The 16,628-nt window shown below is 38.5% G+C and overlaps 1 protein-coding gene across 4 annotated transcripts in view; it reads right to left on the reverse strand.

Annotated features, from left to right (window-relative positions):
- Positions 1–16,628, reverse strand: part of PHACTR2 (phosphatase and actin regulator 2) — a 108,592-nt gene that overhangs the window by 63,674 nt on the left and 28,290 nt on the right. Inside the window, exon 1 of one of the 4 annotated variants that reach the window (XM_044423331.1) lies at positions 2,861–3,180. The exons of the other annotated variants lie outside the window; for them this stretch is intronic. Within the exon in view, the coding sequence (XP_044279266.1) occupies positions 2,861–2,903 (43 nt within the window). The 5' untranslated portion in view covers positions 2,904–3,180. Of the gene's footprint in view, positions 1–2,860; positions 3,181–16,628 lie in introns of those variants that run through there. 4 annotated transcript variants of the gene reach the window in all.

Consider the following 16,628-nt stretch of genomic DNA (forward strand, 5'->3'; position numbering starts at 1 on the left):
ATAGAAGTACCCTCCCAGAATCACAGTGCACAATCCTACCATCTGTGGGAAAGGATCAGGCAACAAGGCTAGTTGTGTGCCCACTCACATAGCACATTTTGCTTAGCCATTTCCAAATATCAGAATGCACTATTGATACTTCCATCCTAAAAACAGAATTGTAGCCCTTATAAGTAACAGACAAAGGTTCCTTCTGCCATTTCACTGAGTTATTTTAGACTCTAGCAACTCTAAAAGCCATGAATAACTTTGAGTTAGCTAGAATTCCTCATTCAAACATGTTTTTGGGAGCAGTCTATAAAGCTGCTGATCATATCATTTCAATAAAGCCTTTATAATGTAGCTGGTAGACAAAAAATCAGTATGTCACACAAACACTATTACATGGATGAGCTGAAGAAACTGTAGGATTTAAGTCTATTTTATGTTGGAGAATCTAGACATGCATTTCTTAGGTTTCTAAGAAAGCAGCCAAAAGCTATTCTGTGTTGTTTACTGGTTTATGTATAGCAAAAGTTAACTGTACAAAGGATGATTGACAGAAGCATTAATCTGAGCTTAGTATGGCATGGTTCACTTGCACAAAAACTTCTTGAACAACTATTTGTTTTTGACTTAACAAGCAAAACTCTTGCAGAGGTCAACTTATTGTAAATAGCACTGATTAAGAAGCTCTTCATAACCGAGAATGAAGCACCCAGAAGAAAAGTGGAGAGATTGGATGGGTAATCAGCAACTCGCTGTCAGAGAGATGCCTGGTCACCAGCTGCCAAAACCCTATCTCCCTCACCCATCATCCTCCTATGAGGCTTTTTGAGACAGAAAACTATGCAAGCAAAAGGTAGAACTGTCACATCACTGGCAGGTTCCACTTTCCCCTCTTGTCCCAGCTTTTGTGAAAGAAATGCAGCTAGGAATGAAGATTCTAACCAGACATAACTAGGGAAATGAAGGCAAATTCCCTCCCCCTCCTCCGCTCCCCACTATCCATTATCTGGCCTTGTCAATTCTCTTCCATCTTCCTTCCAAGGAGTCTTCTTTCTTAAGACAGACTGGACCTCAGTATGGAAATAAAAGGAGAAGTCTCCCTCTCAAATAATACTGCTCTAGTGTCACTGCACTCCTTTTCAAGTAGCACAGAGAAAGCATATCTGAATTCAAACTGGCCATCAAAAACACAACAGCTACCATTGTTTATTTTAAAACATGTAAAACAGCCAGGTACTTCACAGCTCTGCAAAAAAGAGAAGGGAGGGAGGGAGGGAGGAAATAATCACAGAAAGAAAACACCACTCAGATTTATACATTGTGAGTGTCTGGGACCACAACAAACACACCTCCAATGGCACTTTGAGCTTTCTTTCAGAGAGGATCAACCCTATCACCAACTCATGTTACATATCAACTATTCTCAAGGGCAGTTTTCTATGCTGCTCAAGACTCCACTGTTCTAAGGAGAAAACACCACCATACTGTATTGGGCTGATTTACACATCAACACGTTACTCAAGAACTCATCACTCAGAGCTTATACAATGATGTTGAAGAGGCAACAGGAAACACAAGTGACTTAAATTTCCTGTTCTTCCTCATCTCTGCTACAAATTTGAAGTAGGATTGATGCAGAAACAGCTTGCATGTCACCTGGCAAGGGAAATGTGAAATTCCAGGTGCATGCATACAATAAAGGTATTGGTATGTGGTCCACACTTTGTGTGTTCACTGTAGGAAAAAAGCACTGTATCCTTGATAATTCTATCTGCCATATGAAAGGTTTGATTGCCCTGAATCATGCAATAACTTGCATTACGGTTGCATTTGTATTCTACTAAAAGTAATATGATAAACCCACAAAGGGACAAATTTAAGAAACAATTGGGATTGTTATTTACAACAACGGAGGGAAAGATGTTAATGGACATTTCATATATGTGCATTTATTATAGTAGACATTAGCTGATGTGTTTTTAAATTAAATGAGCACATGTTTATGAGTTGATATTTCATAAGATCAGATACTGAATATTCATATGAAAATCTATTCTGCAAAGTAAAATCTAAAAATACAGACTTGCCTTATATAATATTTAAGGAACTCCCAAAGTATCTTAAATAAAACACTTTCTGTTCCTTTCTACGCATTTTTCTTTTTAGGGTACTGCTCCAAAGACAGAAACAGATATTAAAACAAATCCTGAATCAATTATTTTATGGCTTGTTTGTTTAATGGCAGGACATCAGTCACAGGAACTATGTTAGAAAGCAAGAGGTCTGCAGCTAGAACAGCACTGAATAGAAAGGGAGAGGAATGTGCAAAAGCAGATGTGAATTCAGACACGATAGGAAACCCTGCTTGTAGTAACAAACTAAGAGGCGGACTTGTAAAAGGAGAAGTTGGGCGTAGGCTTTACAGGCTTCAAGGCTCAGCAACAAAACCTGATTTTTACTACTCAAAGAATTCTAGATATTTTTTAAAAAGCAAGAAGAGGTACCTTCCTCTAAAAACGGTTTGTATCAGTTTAAGTTTTAACTTTCCCCAGAAATAAAAATAAATACAAAATTACAGAAAGCCAAGCCAAGTCGTTCCTTTTGAGAGGAGGGGCAGGGAGCGAAAGAGCTATTCCTTTAAGAGAAACTCGCGCTACAACTCCACAAGCTTTTCCATTGACAAAGAACCTTGTATACAGTTAGGCTGGTCTATCACAGCACAAAATCCGAAAGCAACAATTACTTTAGAAGTGGATTCTCTTATAACTATGTGCTCGCTCGCGTTCTCTCTCTCTCACACACACACTCACTCACTTGGGGGAAGGGAGAATAGTCCAGGAGGTTTCCTCCCTGGATTCTCAACTCTACTCACCACTAGCATGTTCCGAGAGAGTGGAGACTGATGTCTGGCCCATCTCTTGTCCTGGAAGAGGGCCGGGGTCCAACAATCAGGCAACTCTTTTGGTCCTTTGATAAGGTTTCCTCTCCCAAAGAAGCTTCCAAGGGCTCATTTCACCTTCTCCCGGCACTCGCTGTTGTATTAGCAGCTGCCGCCTCCTCCTCGCAACTTCTGCCTCCTCTTGTGAGCTAGTCGCAAGCCCTCCCTCCTCCTGTTGCTGCCCCTGCAGCAGCCCAGTTCAGACTGTTCCTGTTCAGCCAAATGCCTGTCATTCCTCTATGCAGATTACTCGGGGCAAAGGTCACGGGGAGGGAATCCCTAGCTGGTACAGCCACACCAAGCTTACTCACAGGCATCATGACCGCACCACAGTAGCAGTCTGTAGTTTAAGCCACGCTCGGCTCTCACACAAAGAGCTCGATGTTAAATGCCATGCGTAAGTGCCTTATGCTTTCGCGTTCAAGCAGCAGAAGATCATCCAAGTTTAGCAAGCTCATGCTCTCTCTAAAGGTGTTTATCCTTATTTAATTTCTCCAACACAAATGGAATATCTTTCTTCTCTGCTAGTTACACAATATGCAGGTTACATCTGTCTCCCTATCACACTCGCAGGCAAATACCATTCTGTTGCGAAGCACTCCATATTTTATGGTCTTTTTTGCTATTTATTACTTTGATTCTAAGATTTACAGCATATAACTTTTCTTTAGAAATGCATGATTTTTTATTAATGTTTGTTAATCAAAAGCATCTAAAGACACTGGACAAAAACGGGAATCAATGATTTCACATACAGAGTTGGGAGTTGGCTAAGCAGTTTCCTGCACAAATATATACATACATATAATGTTAGTTGCTGGACTTATTTATAGAGAGAAGTACTGGGCTGAAGAATGAGAGCTACAGAATAGGGTAAAATGTTTTATTGGACTAATTTATGTTACCCAAAGGACACAAGGGGTCAATGGATGACATACATAAACAGGCATGTGGAACATGAATCTGTACACTGTACCATGCATACATTCTGATGGATAACTCAGAGGGTTTGATGAATTTATAGAGATAGTAACATTTCTTTACATACAAAGTCCTTTTATTTTAAAATACATAACTGTATTGCTCAGAAAAACAGATCTTGTGCATCCCAGAATCAACCTGACAAAAACTGGAATTTAATTCCATAAACTTTTTCTATAAAGATGCTTCATATCCTTCTTCCAAAAACCCCAATTTTAACATCCACATGGGTTAAATCAAGGGTGCTTCCAGACAAGGTTGTTATTGTCACAGTGGCTCATTCATGGAGTTTGTCTGGGGTCCAGACAGCATTGTAGTCAACCCATGTTTTCCCACCACTTCTGTACTTTCTGTACCAGAAGAAACCATTGAAGGAAGAAAAGTTGGAATAGCTACACAATTCCTTTTGATTGATAGCATTAAAAGCCCTCAGTCTAGAAGCACCTCTAGTTAAAGTGCACAGAAGTATTATTACATCATATAAAGTTTGTCTGAACTTCATTTCCTATTAACCACTGATCACGAGTCTAGGGAACAAAGGAAGCATAATTTCCAGTACAAACTGTTTCCAATATAAACTCTGAAAGGAACTACATTTCTTCCTACTGAAAGAAAGTTTATAAAAACAAGTCAGCTCAAATTATGTTTAATTTTTTTCCTTTGTTAAAGTAATATTGAATAATAATACTGCAATAATATTGAAAAACAAGTTACCCAGTCTTAAAGAGTTTCTCGAAAGTAAATACTGTTGTCAGTAATACCATACATGGAAGTTATACTGGTAAGTTCCTTTTAAGGACTCCCCAACTATTAGTTAAAATTAATTTGTTACAGAATCTGTTCTTAAACCTTTTGCTATATTTTCCACTTCAGATTATTTCCTATTCTTTGTTGACATGCAAACATTATGCCACAGATAGCTGCCACTGCAAATTACTACTTTCACCATCCGCTCCATAACCTCTCATATAATTACCTATGTCCTCATGTCACAGGGTTCCATATTTTTGAACTTTTATTCAACCTCATTGGCTGCCACTAGGGTGTGTGTATATATGAAGTGTATTAGCAGGGAAATACTGAATGTTGTGTCATCAGGATGTGTAAAGTGTTATGGAGAACTGAGCTAGATGTGCCTCTGTTTTTGGTGGCAGTTGAGTGTTTAGTACAGTTTTGCCCCAAGTTTTTATATGAATAAACCACAAACAGTACAGTTTATTTTGTTTTGTTTATTTATTAGATGTTTATTCTGCCCCATAACCAAACATGGCTGAATAAATAGCAACACAAAGAAGTTGATAAAACTGATTATACAGGAATTGCTATGTAAACTAGATTGTTAAAAGTAGTGTGGATTGACAATACTTCTTTCTGCAACCACTATTTATAGCTACACTAATGCTGATCCTTTGCTTTGTGCACTTCCCACACTAACATAGGTACGTAGTCACAACACTGGCATGTGCAGTTGCTCAGAACAGCAGCTACTGTACAAAACCCAGTCTTGGTTTGGACCTTGTACACACTCAGCTTCTCCCAAGACTCACAAACTTCCACTATAGTAATACAGTGCAAATTTACAGTACACAGTACAGCTGTTCCTATCACACAGTACATTTCCCATTAACCCATATATCCTAAGCTGAAACTCAATCCTGATACTACCAGTGGACAGTCTGTCTGCCCAACTGGGAAATTTTCAGCCTATGCTAGATGGGGTTGTGTTCTCACTAAAAAAAGTTTGTAGCTGGGGATGCTGCTGAGCTCTCACTTGTTTTGCAGGTGGCCTCGGTGGCCAGGAGCACCTTCTATCAGCTTATGCGAATTTTCCAGCTATGTTCCTACTTGGGCAAGTGGAGCCTTGCTATAGTTATTCATGCACTGGCAACCTCTCATCTGAATTACTATCCGTGGGAGTGCCTTTGAAGGCAGTCTGGGCACTTCAATTAATCCAAAACAGAGTAGTATGGTTATTAACAAGAACCCGTCCTAGAGACCATATCACGTTGGTCCTCCATCAACTGCACTGCCTGCCTGGGCCCAATTCAGAGTGCTTACACTAACATGAAAAGCCCTAAATGGTTTGGGATATCTAAAGAAACACCTGTCTCCATATATCCCTACCAGACCACTTAGATCTTCAGCAGAGGTCTTCCTTCATGAACTCTCTCTCCCCATGAAGTGGGAGGGGATGGCAAGAAAAAGGGATTTCTCTGTTATTGCATCTCATCTTTGGAACTTTCTTCATAAAGAGGTGCAACTTTATTTAATACTTGCTTTTAGATCTATGGTCTTACTTGCTTTCTTGTTGTTTTTATTGTTGTCCATGTTACTGTCCTGTTTCACATATTATGTTAGTTGATTTTATGCTGTTTTAGATGTTATTGATTTATTTTATTACAGTCGTTATGTTATGTTGTTGTTTCTGGTTTTTGTGAGCCACTCAGAGAACCCCTGGGTTATGGAGCAGCATACGGATAGAATTAAAAAAAATAAACTTATTTCTGAGTAATTCATAAAAACCAAGAACATGGCTATGGTTATTACCCTTTATCATCCGTTTTTGTCTACACTACTGAATTTGAGGTTGGTATCATTAGAACTTCCATGTACTTGAAAACATGGGAATAACTTGTCTGAACGAGCAGAGAATAATCAGCTAACTTCCTGGCAGACTCCCTGAACTGCAGTTTTCTGGAAATCATAGTTTATGTAGCAGGTCCATCTTGGAACCCCTTGAATCTATAATCTAATTATAATAGACATTATATTATTATTTATTATATTATTCAGATAATAATAGTTATCACATTGCAGAACTCATCTCAATGAATGCAGGATACAACCTCAGCTGTTTTTGCCAAGGCCACTAGTACAGTTGGTAGTTTCTAGCTGGATTTATATGAAACAGAAGTGTAACATGCATGGGGCTGGGGGTGCTATGCAGATATCCTTTGGGAAATGTGAGGTAGTGGGACCAGACTTGTTACTAGCTTATCTTTCTGCTTGTTTCCTATAGAGTATATTTGCAAGGAAAAGTGCAATGACACTCTGACAGATGAATCTTATGCGAAAATAAGTCCCATGGAATACACTGGGGCTTTCTCCCAGAAAAGCAGAAATAAGATTCTAGCCAAAGTTTCCAGTGCTGTTCCATTTTTTCCTTTCTTTAATGAAACACTGCAGCATATAGCTGGAATTCGCACCATTTGGGGAACATGGCGATCACAGAAAAATATGATGAACTTCCAAGCAGAGATTTCGCCACGATTTTTCAAGAAATGGGTTTGGGTTAGGGTTAGGGTTAGGGAAGTACTCACCGGCAATCTGATATAAACTTTCCAAATGGAAGATACAGATAGCTTATCATAATTATTAATATTAATAATCCTGGGATGATTTGCTATTTCCCCAATTACTTACACTTTATTCCTATACAGAGAACATTTTTATCTAATCATCTTTTAGTATATCTTATTAATGTTATAAAGAACCACATATACAAGACATAAATTATTTATCAGAATACAGTAAAACACTACTGGATAAAGTCACAGGCCAAGTACATCAGAAAAGTGACTCACTAATTTCATTACAATTACTCTCTGGTGCACCTTGGCGATTACTTCCTCCTAGATGTCAGGAACAAGTGAACAAATAGCCAAATACTTTTTAAAAAAGCAATTTTGGAAGAGTTGGGTTTAACAACTGGTACACTAAGCCCTAAACAGCTTGGGACCAGGATGCCTGAAGGAACGTCTCCTCCCCTATACACCCTCACACCCCTTAAGATCAGCAGAGGCCTTCTCTGTGGTGGCACCCAGACTATGGAATACGCTCCCCAGAGAGGACCACCTGGCCCTGACTCTCTACTCTTTCCGGCGTCAGGTAAAGAACTTTTTATTTAACCACAATTTTAATAATTAATATCAATAATTTTAATAATCATAACCTTACACAGTCGCATTTTCATTTTCTTCTTTCTTTTTTCTTTAGTTATGAATTGTTGTTTATGCTATATTATTACTGAATGCTTAATTGTATTTTGTATTACTATTTTTATCTTTTGTAAGCCATCCTGAGGCTTGTTGCAAAGGATGGCATAAAAATGTTTAAATTAAATTAAATTAAATTAAGTAGGGAACCTTGTTGGTTAAATGTGTCAGCCTTGTACCACTCTGAAATTAATATCCAAGTGCTTGTAGTAGTATTTATAACTGAAGATTAGTGTATTGACACAAAAGCAACTGAAAAAAGCTGAAAAGCAAAGTGTCAGAAAGCTTGTGGGATCTAAACTGATTAAAAGAACTCTTTATTAGCACAGATGTCAAGCCAAAGGTTTTTAATTTTCTATCTTGTTAAAAAATATACTGCCGTTTATTAAGTAGAATCTTCGCCTTTCTATATAGAGTGAAATACTTTGTATTTTCCATGCTGTTGTAACTTAAAGAAAATATTTTAAAACTGCTTTTAGGGGAACTGAGGCAAACGCTGATAACATAAGATGAAATTTTCAACCTTACCAACAAATCAAAAATAAATCACTGGACCCAGGTAGTATCCATCCTAGAGGTTTACAAGCTCAGATGTGTAATTGTTGGTTTTCTAACCAAAATATGTAACATATTCCTAAGATTAGCCTCTGTACCAGAGGACTGAAGTCTGACCAGTGTGAAAAGAAATGAGTGGATCTGGGTAATTACAGGCTGCTTAGCTTAATGTCTGCCCTGGGTAAATTGCTATAAACATTATTAAAGATAAAATTAGGAGAGCTGTAGAAGGACAAGTCCTGCTGAAAAAGAATTGACTTGGTTTTCATAAAGTTAAGTCCTGATTCACTAACACTTGAGAGTTCTTTGAGGATCTCACCACACTGGTTGAATAGGCATCAAAATGGTAAACATGGTTTCCTAAAAGCAAATATAAAGAGATACATGTTGGAACAAAAAATTCCAACTTCATGTATGCCCTGATGAGATCTAGCTAGCAACAACTGAACATGAAGATGTGTGTGAGAGCTGTAAAAATTCCATATTAGGCATAATTAGGCAAGGAATCAAAGACAACATTGCCCAATCATTTATATAAAGCTATGGTCAATACTCTATGGCCAGTAAATGAACCCAGGAAGCAAACAGAATTTGCAAAGGATCTTCCCTGATGGCCAAAGGAAGCAGGCTGGAGTGTGAAGGATGTGGTAGTTTCTCAAATAAGGTGTTACTCTTTTAAGTCTGGCAACTAATCAGCTGCAGCATTTTGTCCAACTTCAAGGGCAGTCCTGCACAAAGCACATCAAAATAATCCAAACTTGAGGTTATCAATGCAGAAACCTATCCAAGAGCAACCATAGCTGGAGAAGCAGTTGAAACTGGCTGAAGGTACTCCTAGCTGCTGAGATCAATTTTTTCCCTAAGTGACAAAGACAAATCCAGGAATATGCCCAAACTATGATCCTGTTTTTTAAAAGGAAGTGCAACAACATCCCGTAAAGAATGGGTTGCTGACCCAGATCTGAGAAATCCTCAACAATTAAGCTTCCATCTTGCCAGTACTCAGCCTCAGTTTATTAGTCCCCATGCAGCCTATTATTGTGCCCCAGCATTGACTAAAGAGTTGCACAGCAGCATCTGATTCATGTTAAAGAAAAATGAAGTTCAGTGTCATCCATATAGCAATGACACCACACTTCAAATCCCTTAATGACCACTTCCAATTGCTTCATATAGATGTTAAATAGGGTTGGCTGAAAAATTATCACCAAATTGTTGATTGCTTGAGACTGAACTCATAAACAGTAGAGGAGCCATTGAAGTACAGTGCTCCCAGCCCCCATCAATGAAGTCAATGGTATCAAAAGCCAATGAAAGACTGCACAAGAATTATATGGTTGCACTCCTCCATGCCTTTCATAGTAAAGGATAGCCATTGCAAAGACAAATGCTGATGCTGCCCCCAAAATCAGCCTAATCCCAGACTGAAGTGGAACTAGATTATTGGTCTCATCTAAGAATGCCTGCAGTGGCACTGCCAGAACTCTCCAAAAGGGAATATTAGTAACTGGATGGTAGTTGCCATAAGATCTAGGATGGGTTTCTTCTTATATTACCACCTCTTTCAGGTAATGGCTTTGAGTAATGGCACATTAACCAAACTTTAGATCCACCCTGTCACAACCTCTCAACTAGCTTTTATTAGCCACGAGGAGCAAGAACATGTAAACTAATCCCACAAGACAAGCCCAGATGATGCATTAGACACCTTTACAGGATCTGAAACAAAAATAATGCTATGCTTATTTTGAAGAGCAATTTCATCCTTACAGTGTCTGGCAAAAAAAAGTCAAAGTGCATCTCAGTAAGAGATTGCCATTGCTCCCATGCAGGCTATGTGTGAATGCAGCAAGCATTCAAAGAATAAATATGACTGCCCTGTCACTTCTAAATTGGCTCCAATACGTTTTTAGAATTTCAGACATTGCTGAGAGAAGAGGCTATTTTGCAGCATTACTCCCCCTCATCCCTATAATTAAAGGTGGGGTGGTCCAACATGTGGCCCACAGGCCATACGTGGCCCCTGAAGCCTTGTTCTGTGGCCCTTTTACCATGCTGCCCCTGTGTGCCTCCCCTCAATCCCAGTGATGGCATGGGCATGATTGCGGCAAGTTCTCCCAAGGCTGCCTTTGCACTTTCCAGGAGTGGGCAGGGCAGGCTGGGGAGAGTTTGTTGGCTCAAGTACAAGAGGCTCAGTGTGCCAATTCCAAGAGGGGAAGAGGGACTAGGGGGTCACGTGGGAGGGTTTCTGGATGGGAGAAACAGGAAGAAAGGAATGGGCCACCCCTGAGGGCTAGTCATTGTGCTTGGTCTGTGGTCAGAGAAAAAGCTGTGTGGCCCCCGGGGTTCCATGTCAAAATCCTCATGTGGCCCTCAAGGTACGAAAAGTTGGACCACCCTGTATTAAAGCTAGTAATCTGTTTAATTAAAACTGAGCTAGCAACTACTATACAGTATTTTCCTAAACCCGTTGAAAAGCCATCATTTATATACATTGTTTGACAATCTTTCAGAAATAGTAGCAGTAAATGGGTATAAAAATAAGTGCAAAGAAATACCATGGGATAATAGTATTAAAAGCATTCCTTTTAAAATGTGTATTCAGTCTCATTTAAACTCAATGAGGAAGGAAATCTTATAAACCTCTGCATAGCTTTATCTCTAAGGTATTTCTTGTCAAAGGTACAGTTGTGTGGAACCTGAACATCTTTACCCCAGCATCTATTTCAGTTTGAGGGAAACTACTTTTTCCTGGTGCTCTCACTGGCCATGTTGGCACATCATGCTAAGCCACCATGAGAATAAGTCACACAATGTGGTTTTGTAGGAAAACTCATGGAGTACCCAGTGGACAGTTTGGCTTACCACAGCTGTTCCCTTTCTTCCCTCTCCTTAGTCCTCCAGCCAGTATGTCAGTCTGGATCTACACAATGCATTTTTACCTACATTGTAATGCCCGAATCATTCACATGCTGCACAACACTCACCCAAATCTACCCTCCTCCTGCTAGTTCTGCCATTATATCCAGGATTTCTTCAGAAGACTTATCTCATGATTTTTTAATAGGTTATAGTTTTCCTCCAGCATATAGATCAGTGTTTGCTAAGCTTGTGGTATTGATCTGGGAAGAGAGGCTTCAGTGGTCTCAGCAGGAAGAGGAAGTGTCCTACCCAGGATTCAGCAAAACACCCACAACTTGGAGAACCTTCAGCTGCTTTCCCATCTCCCTCATCCCTTCCCCTGTCAGCTCTGTCATTCTCTGACTTGACAACTGAATGGGAATATGAAAACAATGCTGCTTATCCTTATTCTTCTCCCCTCTTTGAAAAAATAAGATTTGGAATGTCCCATTTGTGCCCTTGCCTCAAGATGAAAATGAGCTGAAACCATATATTTTGGAATAAAAAGTTATTAAACAGGAGCATTACTATTTTACTTTTCCATGTTTCCAATGGGCTAGATAATGCTCATCATAGTTTCTACAGTTCACCTTTGGAGAAAAATGACACAATGAAAATATTCAGATTTCCACTCAACAAAATGATGCTTTAAAAAATTGCAGTAAGTCTGTGAATAACATTCAAATACAACGTTCCAATAAGTTCACTAATGTCATACAACTGTGCATTTGCAGAGGCTGCATCTTTCTCAGAATGTGAATAATTAATATCTGTCTACATCCATTTCATCTGAGACGTATTTACACTGAAGGCTGTTATTTTTAAGAGGACTTAATCTACTTGTACCAGAGATCACTATATTATGCAATCATAAATTTCATGGTATATAAATATATAGCACAAGTAACTTTAAATTAATAACCCTTCCATAACTACTGTATTTGTAAAAAAAAATCATTATTTTTGTTGCCATTTTGTAATTTTGACAAAATACCTTAATTCAAAATTGCAAATTAACATTGTTTCAGCTGTGCCTTATAATAGCAAGGATTAATTTCCAAACATAATGTTGAAAAAGCCAATTTGCTGGATTATTCCTACGGGAAAAAAGAATAGTACAATTATATCTTAGAGCCCCCCTGCCCCCCCCCACACTGTGACTGTATTCAGGAAATCATGGGAAAAAGATGCCATGTTGGCTTTTTCTCCCTCTCTCATAAATGCTGGGCATGCACTGTATGAGTTACCTCACTAACCTCATGATCAGTGGCTTGCAGGGTCATCTGAACCCAGCAAAGTATGTGGTAGAGAATGGCTCCAAAACAATCCCAGAACCTTGCAACAAGCCATACAGACCTCAACAACTTTAGACCAGTCTCAAACATACAATTTCATTGTAAGGTGAAGACAATATTTCTCCAGCTACAGGTGGTCCTGAGTGATACTGATTTTCTGAAGAAAGAAGACCAATAGCTCCAGGAAAGCACTCTCATTAGCTGACCCCCAACTCAGAAAATCTCTTTCTCTTCAAGATAACTGTGTTCTAAAGAGATGTGGGGTGTGAGGTTTAGGTGAACTATTCCATTCATGCTCATCTGAATACAAAAGAGATATATGCTTTCGGTAAAGCCTTCCAAAAAAAGGAACTGGCATAATAGACAAACAGGCTTGTTATTGTTTTAAATAAACACTATTCCAAGTGTCATTCATTCTGAAGGAAAATAACAACTCTAAAGTGATTTATGTCTCTGGCTATGGGTAGAATTATTTGCAAGTGGAAACAGCTCACATCAGTGCTTTGGCTTGGTCAGCAACTCACCTCACAATTTTAAAAAGGAACTTAGTAGTATGCTAAAATCTGTGTATTTAATATCTTGATGAGATATTTGCAGATTCAGTTGTTTGTGCCATTTCATTGGTTACCTATTAATTTCTTTATGCCAAATACCAGTTAGATTTGTTGAATTTACCTTTTTTACCCTTTTTATCCTTCCCCTTAGATAACCAATTCTAAAATTATTTAGAACTCAATTTAGGAAGTGGCACAATTATGCCCTTGACTACAGTAAAACTTAAATACCATCAAATATCACAGTTGTGACTGACAGGGTACATCTGAATAGCTATATTACTTGCCTCCCAGAAGTCCAGCTGTATATGATCAGTCATTTTTAAAAGCATGACTGTTCAACATGGTATACAACTCCATTGACTAAACATATACCAGTTTATTTTTCAAAACTTCTGTCTGATCTTCTATCAAGAATGGATCAAAACTGGAAAACAGCACTGTAACTAAGGACAAAATACCAAGTGTAATTTTTAAAGTCTTGTTTTGATATTGTTCCATATCACAGTCAGAGTACAGTTAAAATATACACTGTTTGTTTATACATTGTTGTGAGGATAAGATTGTGAAGAGGAGCAGAATTTTGTAAGCCCCCTTGCATTCTTTGGAAGGAAAAAGGTGGTATATAAAATAAATACACAAATAAATGTGGTCTATAGTTCTTAAATATTTGCTCTCACTGCTGAAGAAGAAATATAAGAAGATAAGAATAAACTCAAATTATATTTCAAAAGAAAGACATATAAGTGGCAAATAAATAAAATAGCTAGAAAACAATGGCTTGCATCTGGGTTGTCATCCCCAGTGGATAGGGATTCTGAGGTGAGGTGACTTTCCTCAATTCCTTCTTCTCCCTACAACCCCTAAAAATCTACTCTGAAAAAATGGAGGACTATCTGGAATGGTGGGAGGGTTGCAAGGCAAGGAAAAATCCTGGCAACAATAGCCTCTTCCACTTCTATAAGCAGAGTCTTTCCCTGGATCAAAGTGTTCTGTGGATACAAGGAGCTCACCTCTTTGCAGAAGGAACATGGAAGATCTATGTTAATTCACTGAAAGCAGAGGTGCAAAAAAGACAAAAAATCAGTCATGGTGACTGACACCTGGCTTGCTGAAGAGGCCAGAAAAGATGTGTTTCTGCCACCCTGGAGCCTAGAAAATCTTACCAATTGCTAAGTTTTGAACCCCCAACTTTAGTGAAAATCTTAGCCAATATAAGCCAGCTAATTCTTTCCATTCCCTGTCCCCTTTCATTTTATATTCTAAATTAGACTGATAGCCTGCAGGGAGAGACTTATGTTAATCCAACTAGCACCTAGTAAGTGTATGTACTTTTATAAATATTACATGATGATGAGAAGACATAGTATTTTATGTGCCTATGAAGCCAACCAAGCAGAAACGAACAAAACACTAATGGAAAAAAATAAAGAGGATAAATAAGAAGAAAACATCTAATGTCCTGATCTTATGCAATCAGCATATATGAGTAGATGCAAAGGTTTCAGCTCCAGAGGAATTTCATAAGTTGTGCTATCAACAATATAAAAACGACACCTCTATTGTATTGCAAGAAGTATAGATGGAAAGGGGCTGATAATTTTCCTCTGTGTAGAATCCTATTGGGATCCTTTCCAAGAAAGGATATGCTTCTTTTTCAGAAACGATCTCAGTGGCATACTATACCTTTGAAGGAAACAAGATAATCATATTCTGTGGCTACTAAAGAAAAATGTGAATTTGAATTCTATGCTTGTCCTTGTAAATCCATTACAATTTCATTATATATTTGAGGGTCATCTTGTTTGTTTTCATTTCCTAGTGCAGACCCCCTTTTTATTCTTTTGCATCTTATTGACTTTTCATCCTCTAGACAAATTGTAAGACTATTATAACAATACACTGGCTTCATGTTAGCTCTAATGAAGCTGCAGGAAGGATGATTAGATGATAGAGGAAGGACAAACTCAACCAAACACAGGGTAGTGCATGAGAGCCAGTGTGGTACAATGGTTAAGAGCATGGGACTGGGACTCAAGCTATGATCGGGGTTCCCATCCCATTCAGCCATGGAGCTCACTGGGTGACTTTGGGTCAGTCACAGACTCAGCCCAACCTACCCCACAGGGTTCTTGCTGTGAGCATAAGATTGAGAGGAAGAGGAGAATTATGTAAACTGCCTTGAGTGCTTTGGAAAGAAAAAGGGCAGGATATAACTATAATAAAAAGGAATAAATGTTTTTGGTGATGATAGCAGCAAAAAACATACTGTTCTGCCTACAGTGCATCTACACTGAGTCATTGAGCAGAGTTATTTCAAATGTAAAGGTCTGTTACATCAAGGACCAGCAGAATGAGTAGCATGCTATAACTGTTACATGCTATAACTGTTTTGGCAGATACTCTGCAGATACAGTTCCTACAATTTCATACTATTGTTACAGCAAATCTTGTGGATGTATTTTTGGTGCTTGATTGGCTTGTTGTGATATATACATTTCTGTTAAGGGACAAGATGCTTGGCAGTGTGAGGTCTAGTGGGTAAGGGGAATGGTAAATGTTTCTTTAGACTCTAAAGTTTAGAGTGAGGGGTAGTGCTAGCTATCCTTTAGATGGCTGTTGTAAGGCTTCTCTTAAAAAACAGCCAAGCAAAATAGAGCTCTCTGAATCTCTCTGTGTTAGATAATTTCCAAACAGTGACTGCCATTTGGGAGCAAATATTTATTAATGTATTTGCATCTTTAGCCTGCCTTTCAGCCAAATAGACTCCCAGAGCAGAATATTCAAACCTGTAGAATCATCTTATCTGGATCAATTTCAGTTTGGCTTTCAGGCATGGTTTGGGATAAAGACAGCTTTAATCGTTTTGGGAAATGATGTATGTCAGCCCAAAAACCGAACAAAGCAGATACATTCCTGTTGGTTCTGCTGGATCTCTCAGAAGTGTTGAATACCATTGACCATGGTATGCTTTTGGAACATCTGGCAGGCATTACATGAAGCAGTACTGTGATGCTGCCAATCCTTTCTAGGGGTCAGTTGCAAATTGTATCTTATAGTATCTGTTTTAAAGTACATTTCTTATTTTTGAGGAATTCTAGACAGTTTATAATAATTTAGCATTTTAACAACTAAAATATCCTCCAATTTACAACAAAAACAATGATGCAGCAGCACTGGTGTATTTAAACTGTTTTCAAGCAAATTAAAATCACTCACTAAAAGAAATATATTTACCAACTATTGGAAAAACTTGTATCCTGGCCTCTTCAGTCTCATTCCCTTTTTGCTCACAGGAACATCTCCTTTTCCCCTCCTCTCCGAGCACCTCCTCTGATCTCAGAAGGGCTCTCATAACCAATCTTATGATTGCTTGAAGGGGAACTATGATGCTCCCCCAGGGACCATAACACTGCTGCCT

Source organism: Varanus komodoensis, unplaced genomic scaffold (genome assembly GCF_004798865.1).
Source record: "Varanus komodoensis strain SLA01 unplaced genomic scaffold, ASM479886v1 scaffold1, whole genome shotgun sequence".
Lineage (NCBI taxonomy): Eukaryota > Metazoa > Chordata > Lepidosauria > Squamata > Varanidae > Varanus > Varanus komodoensis.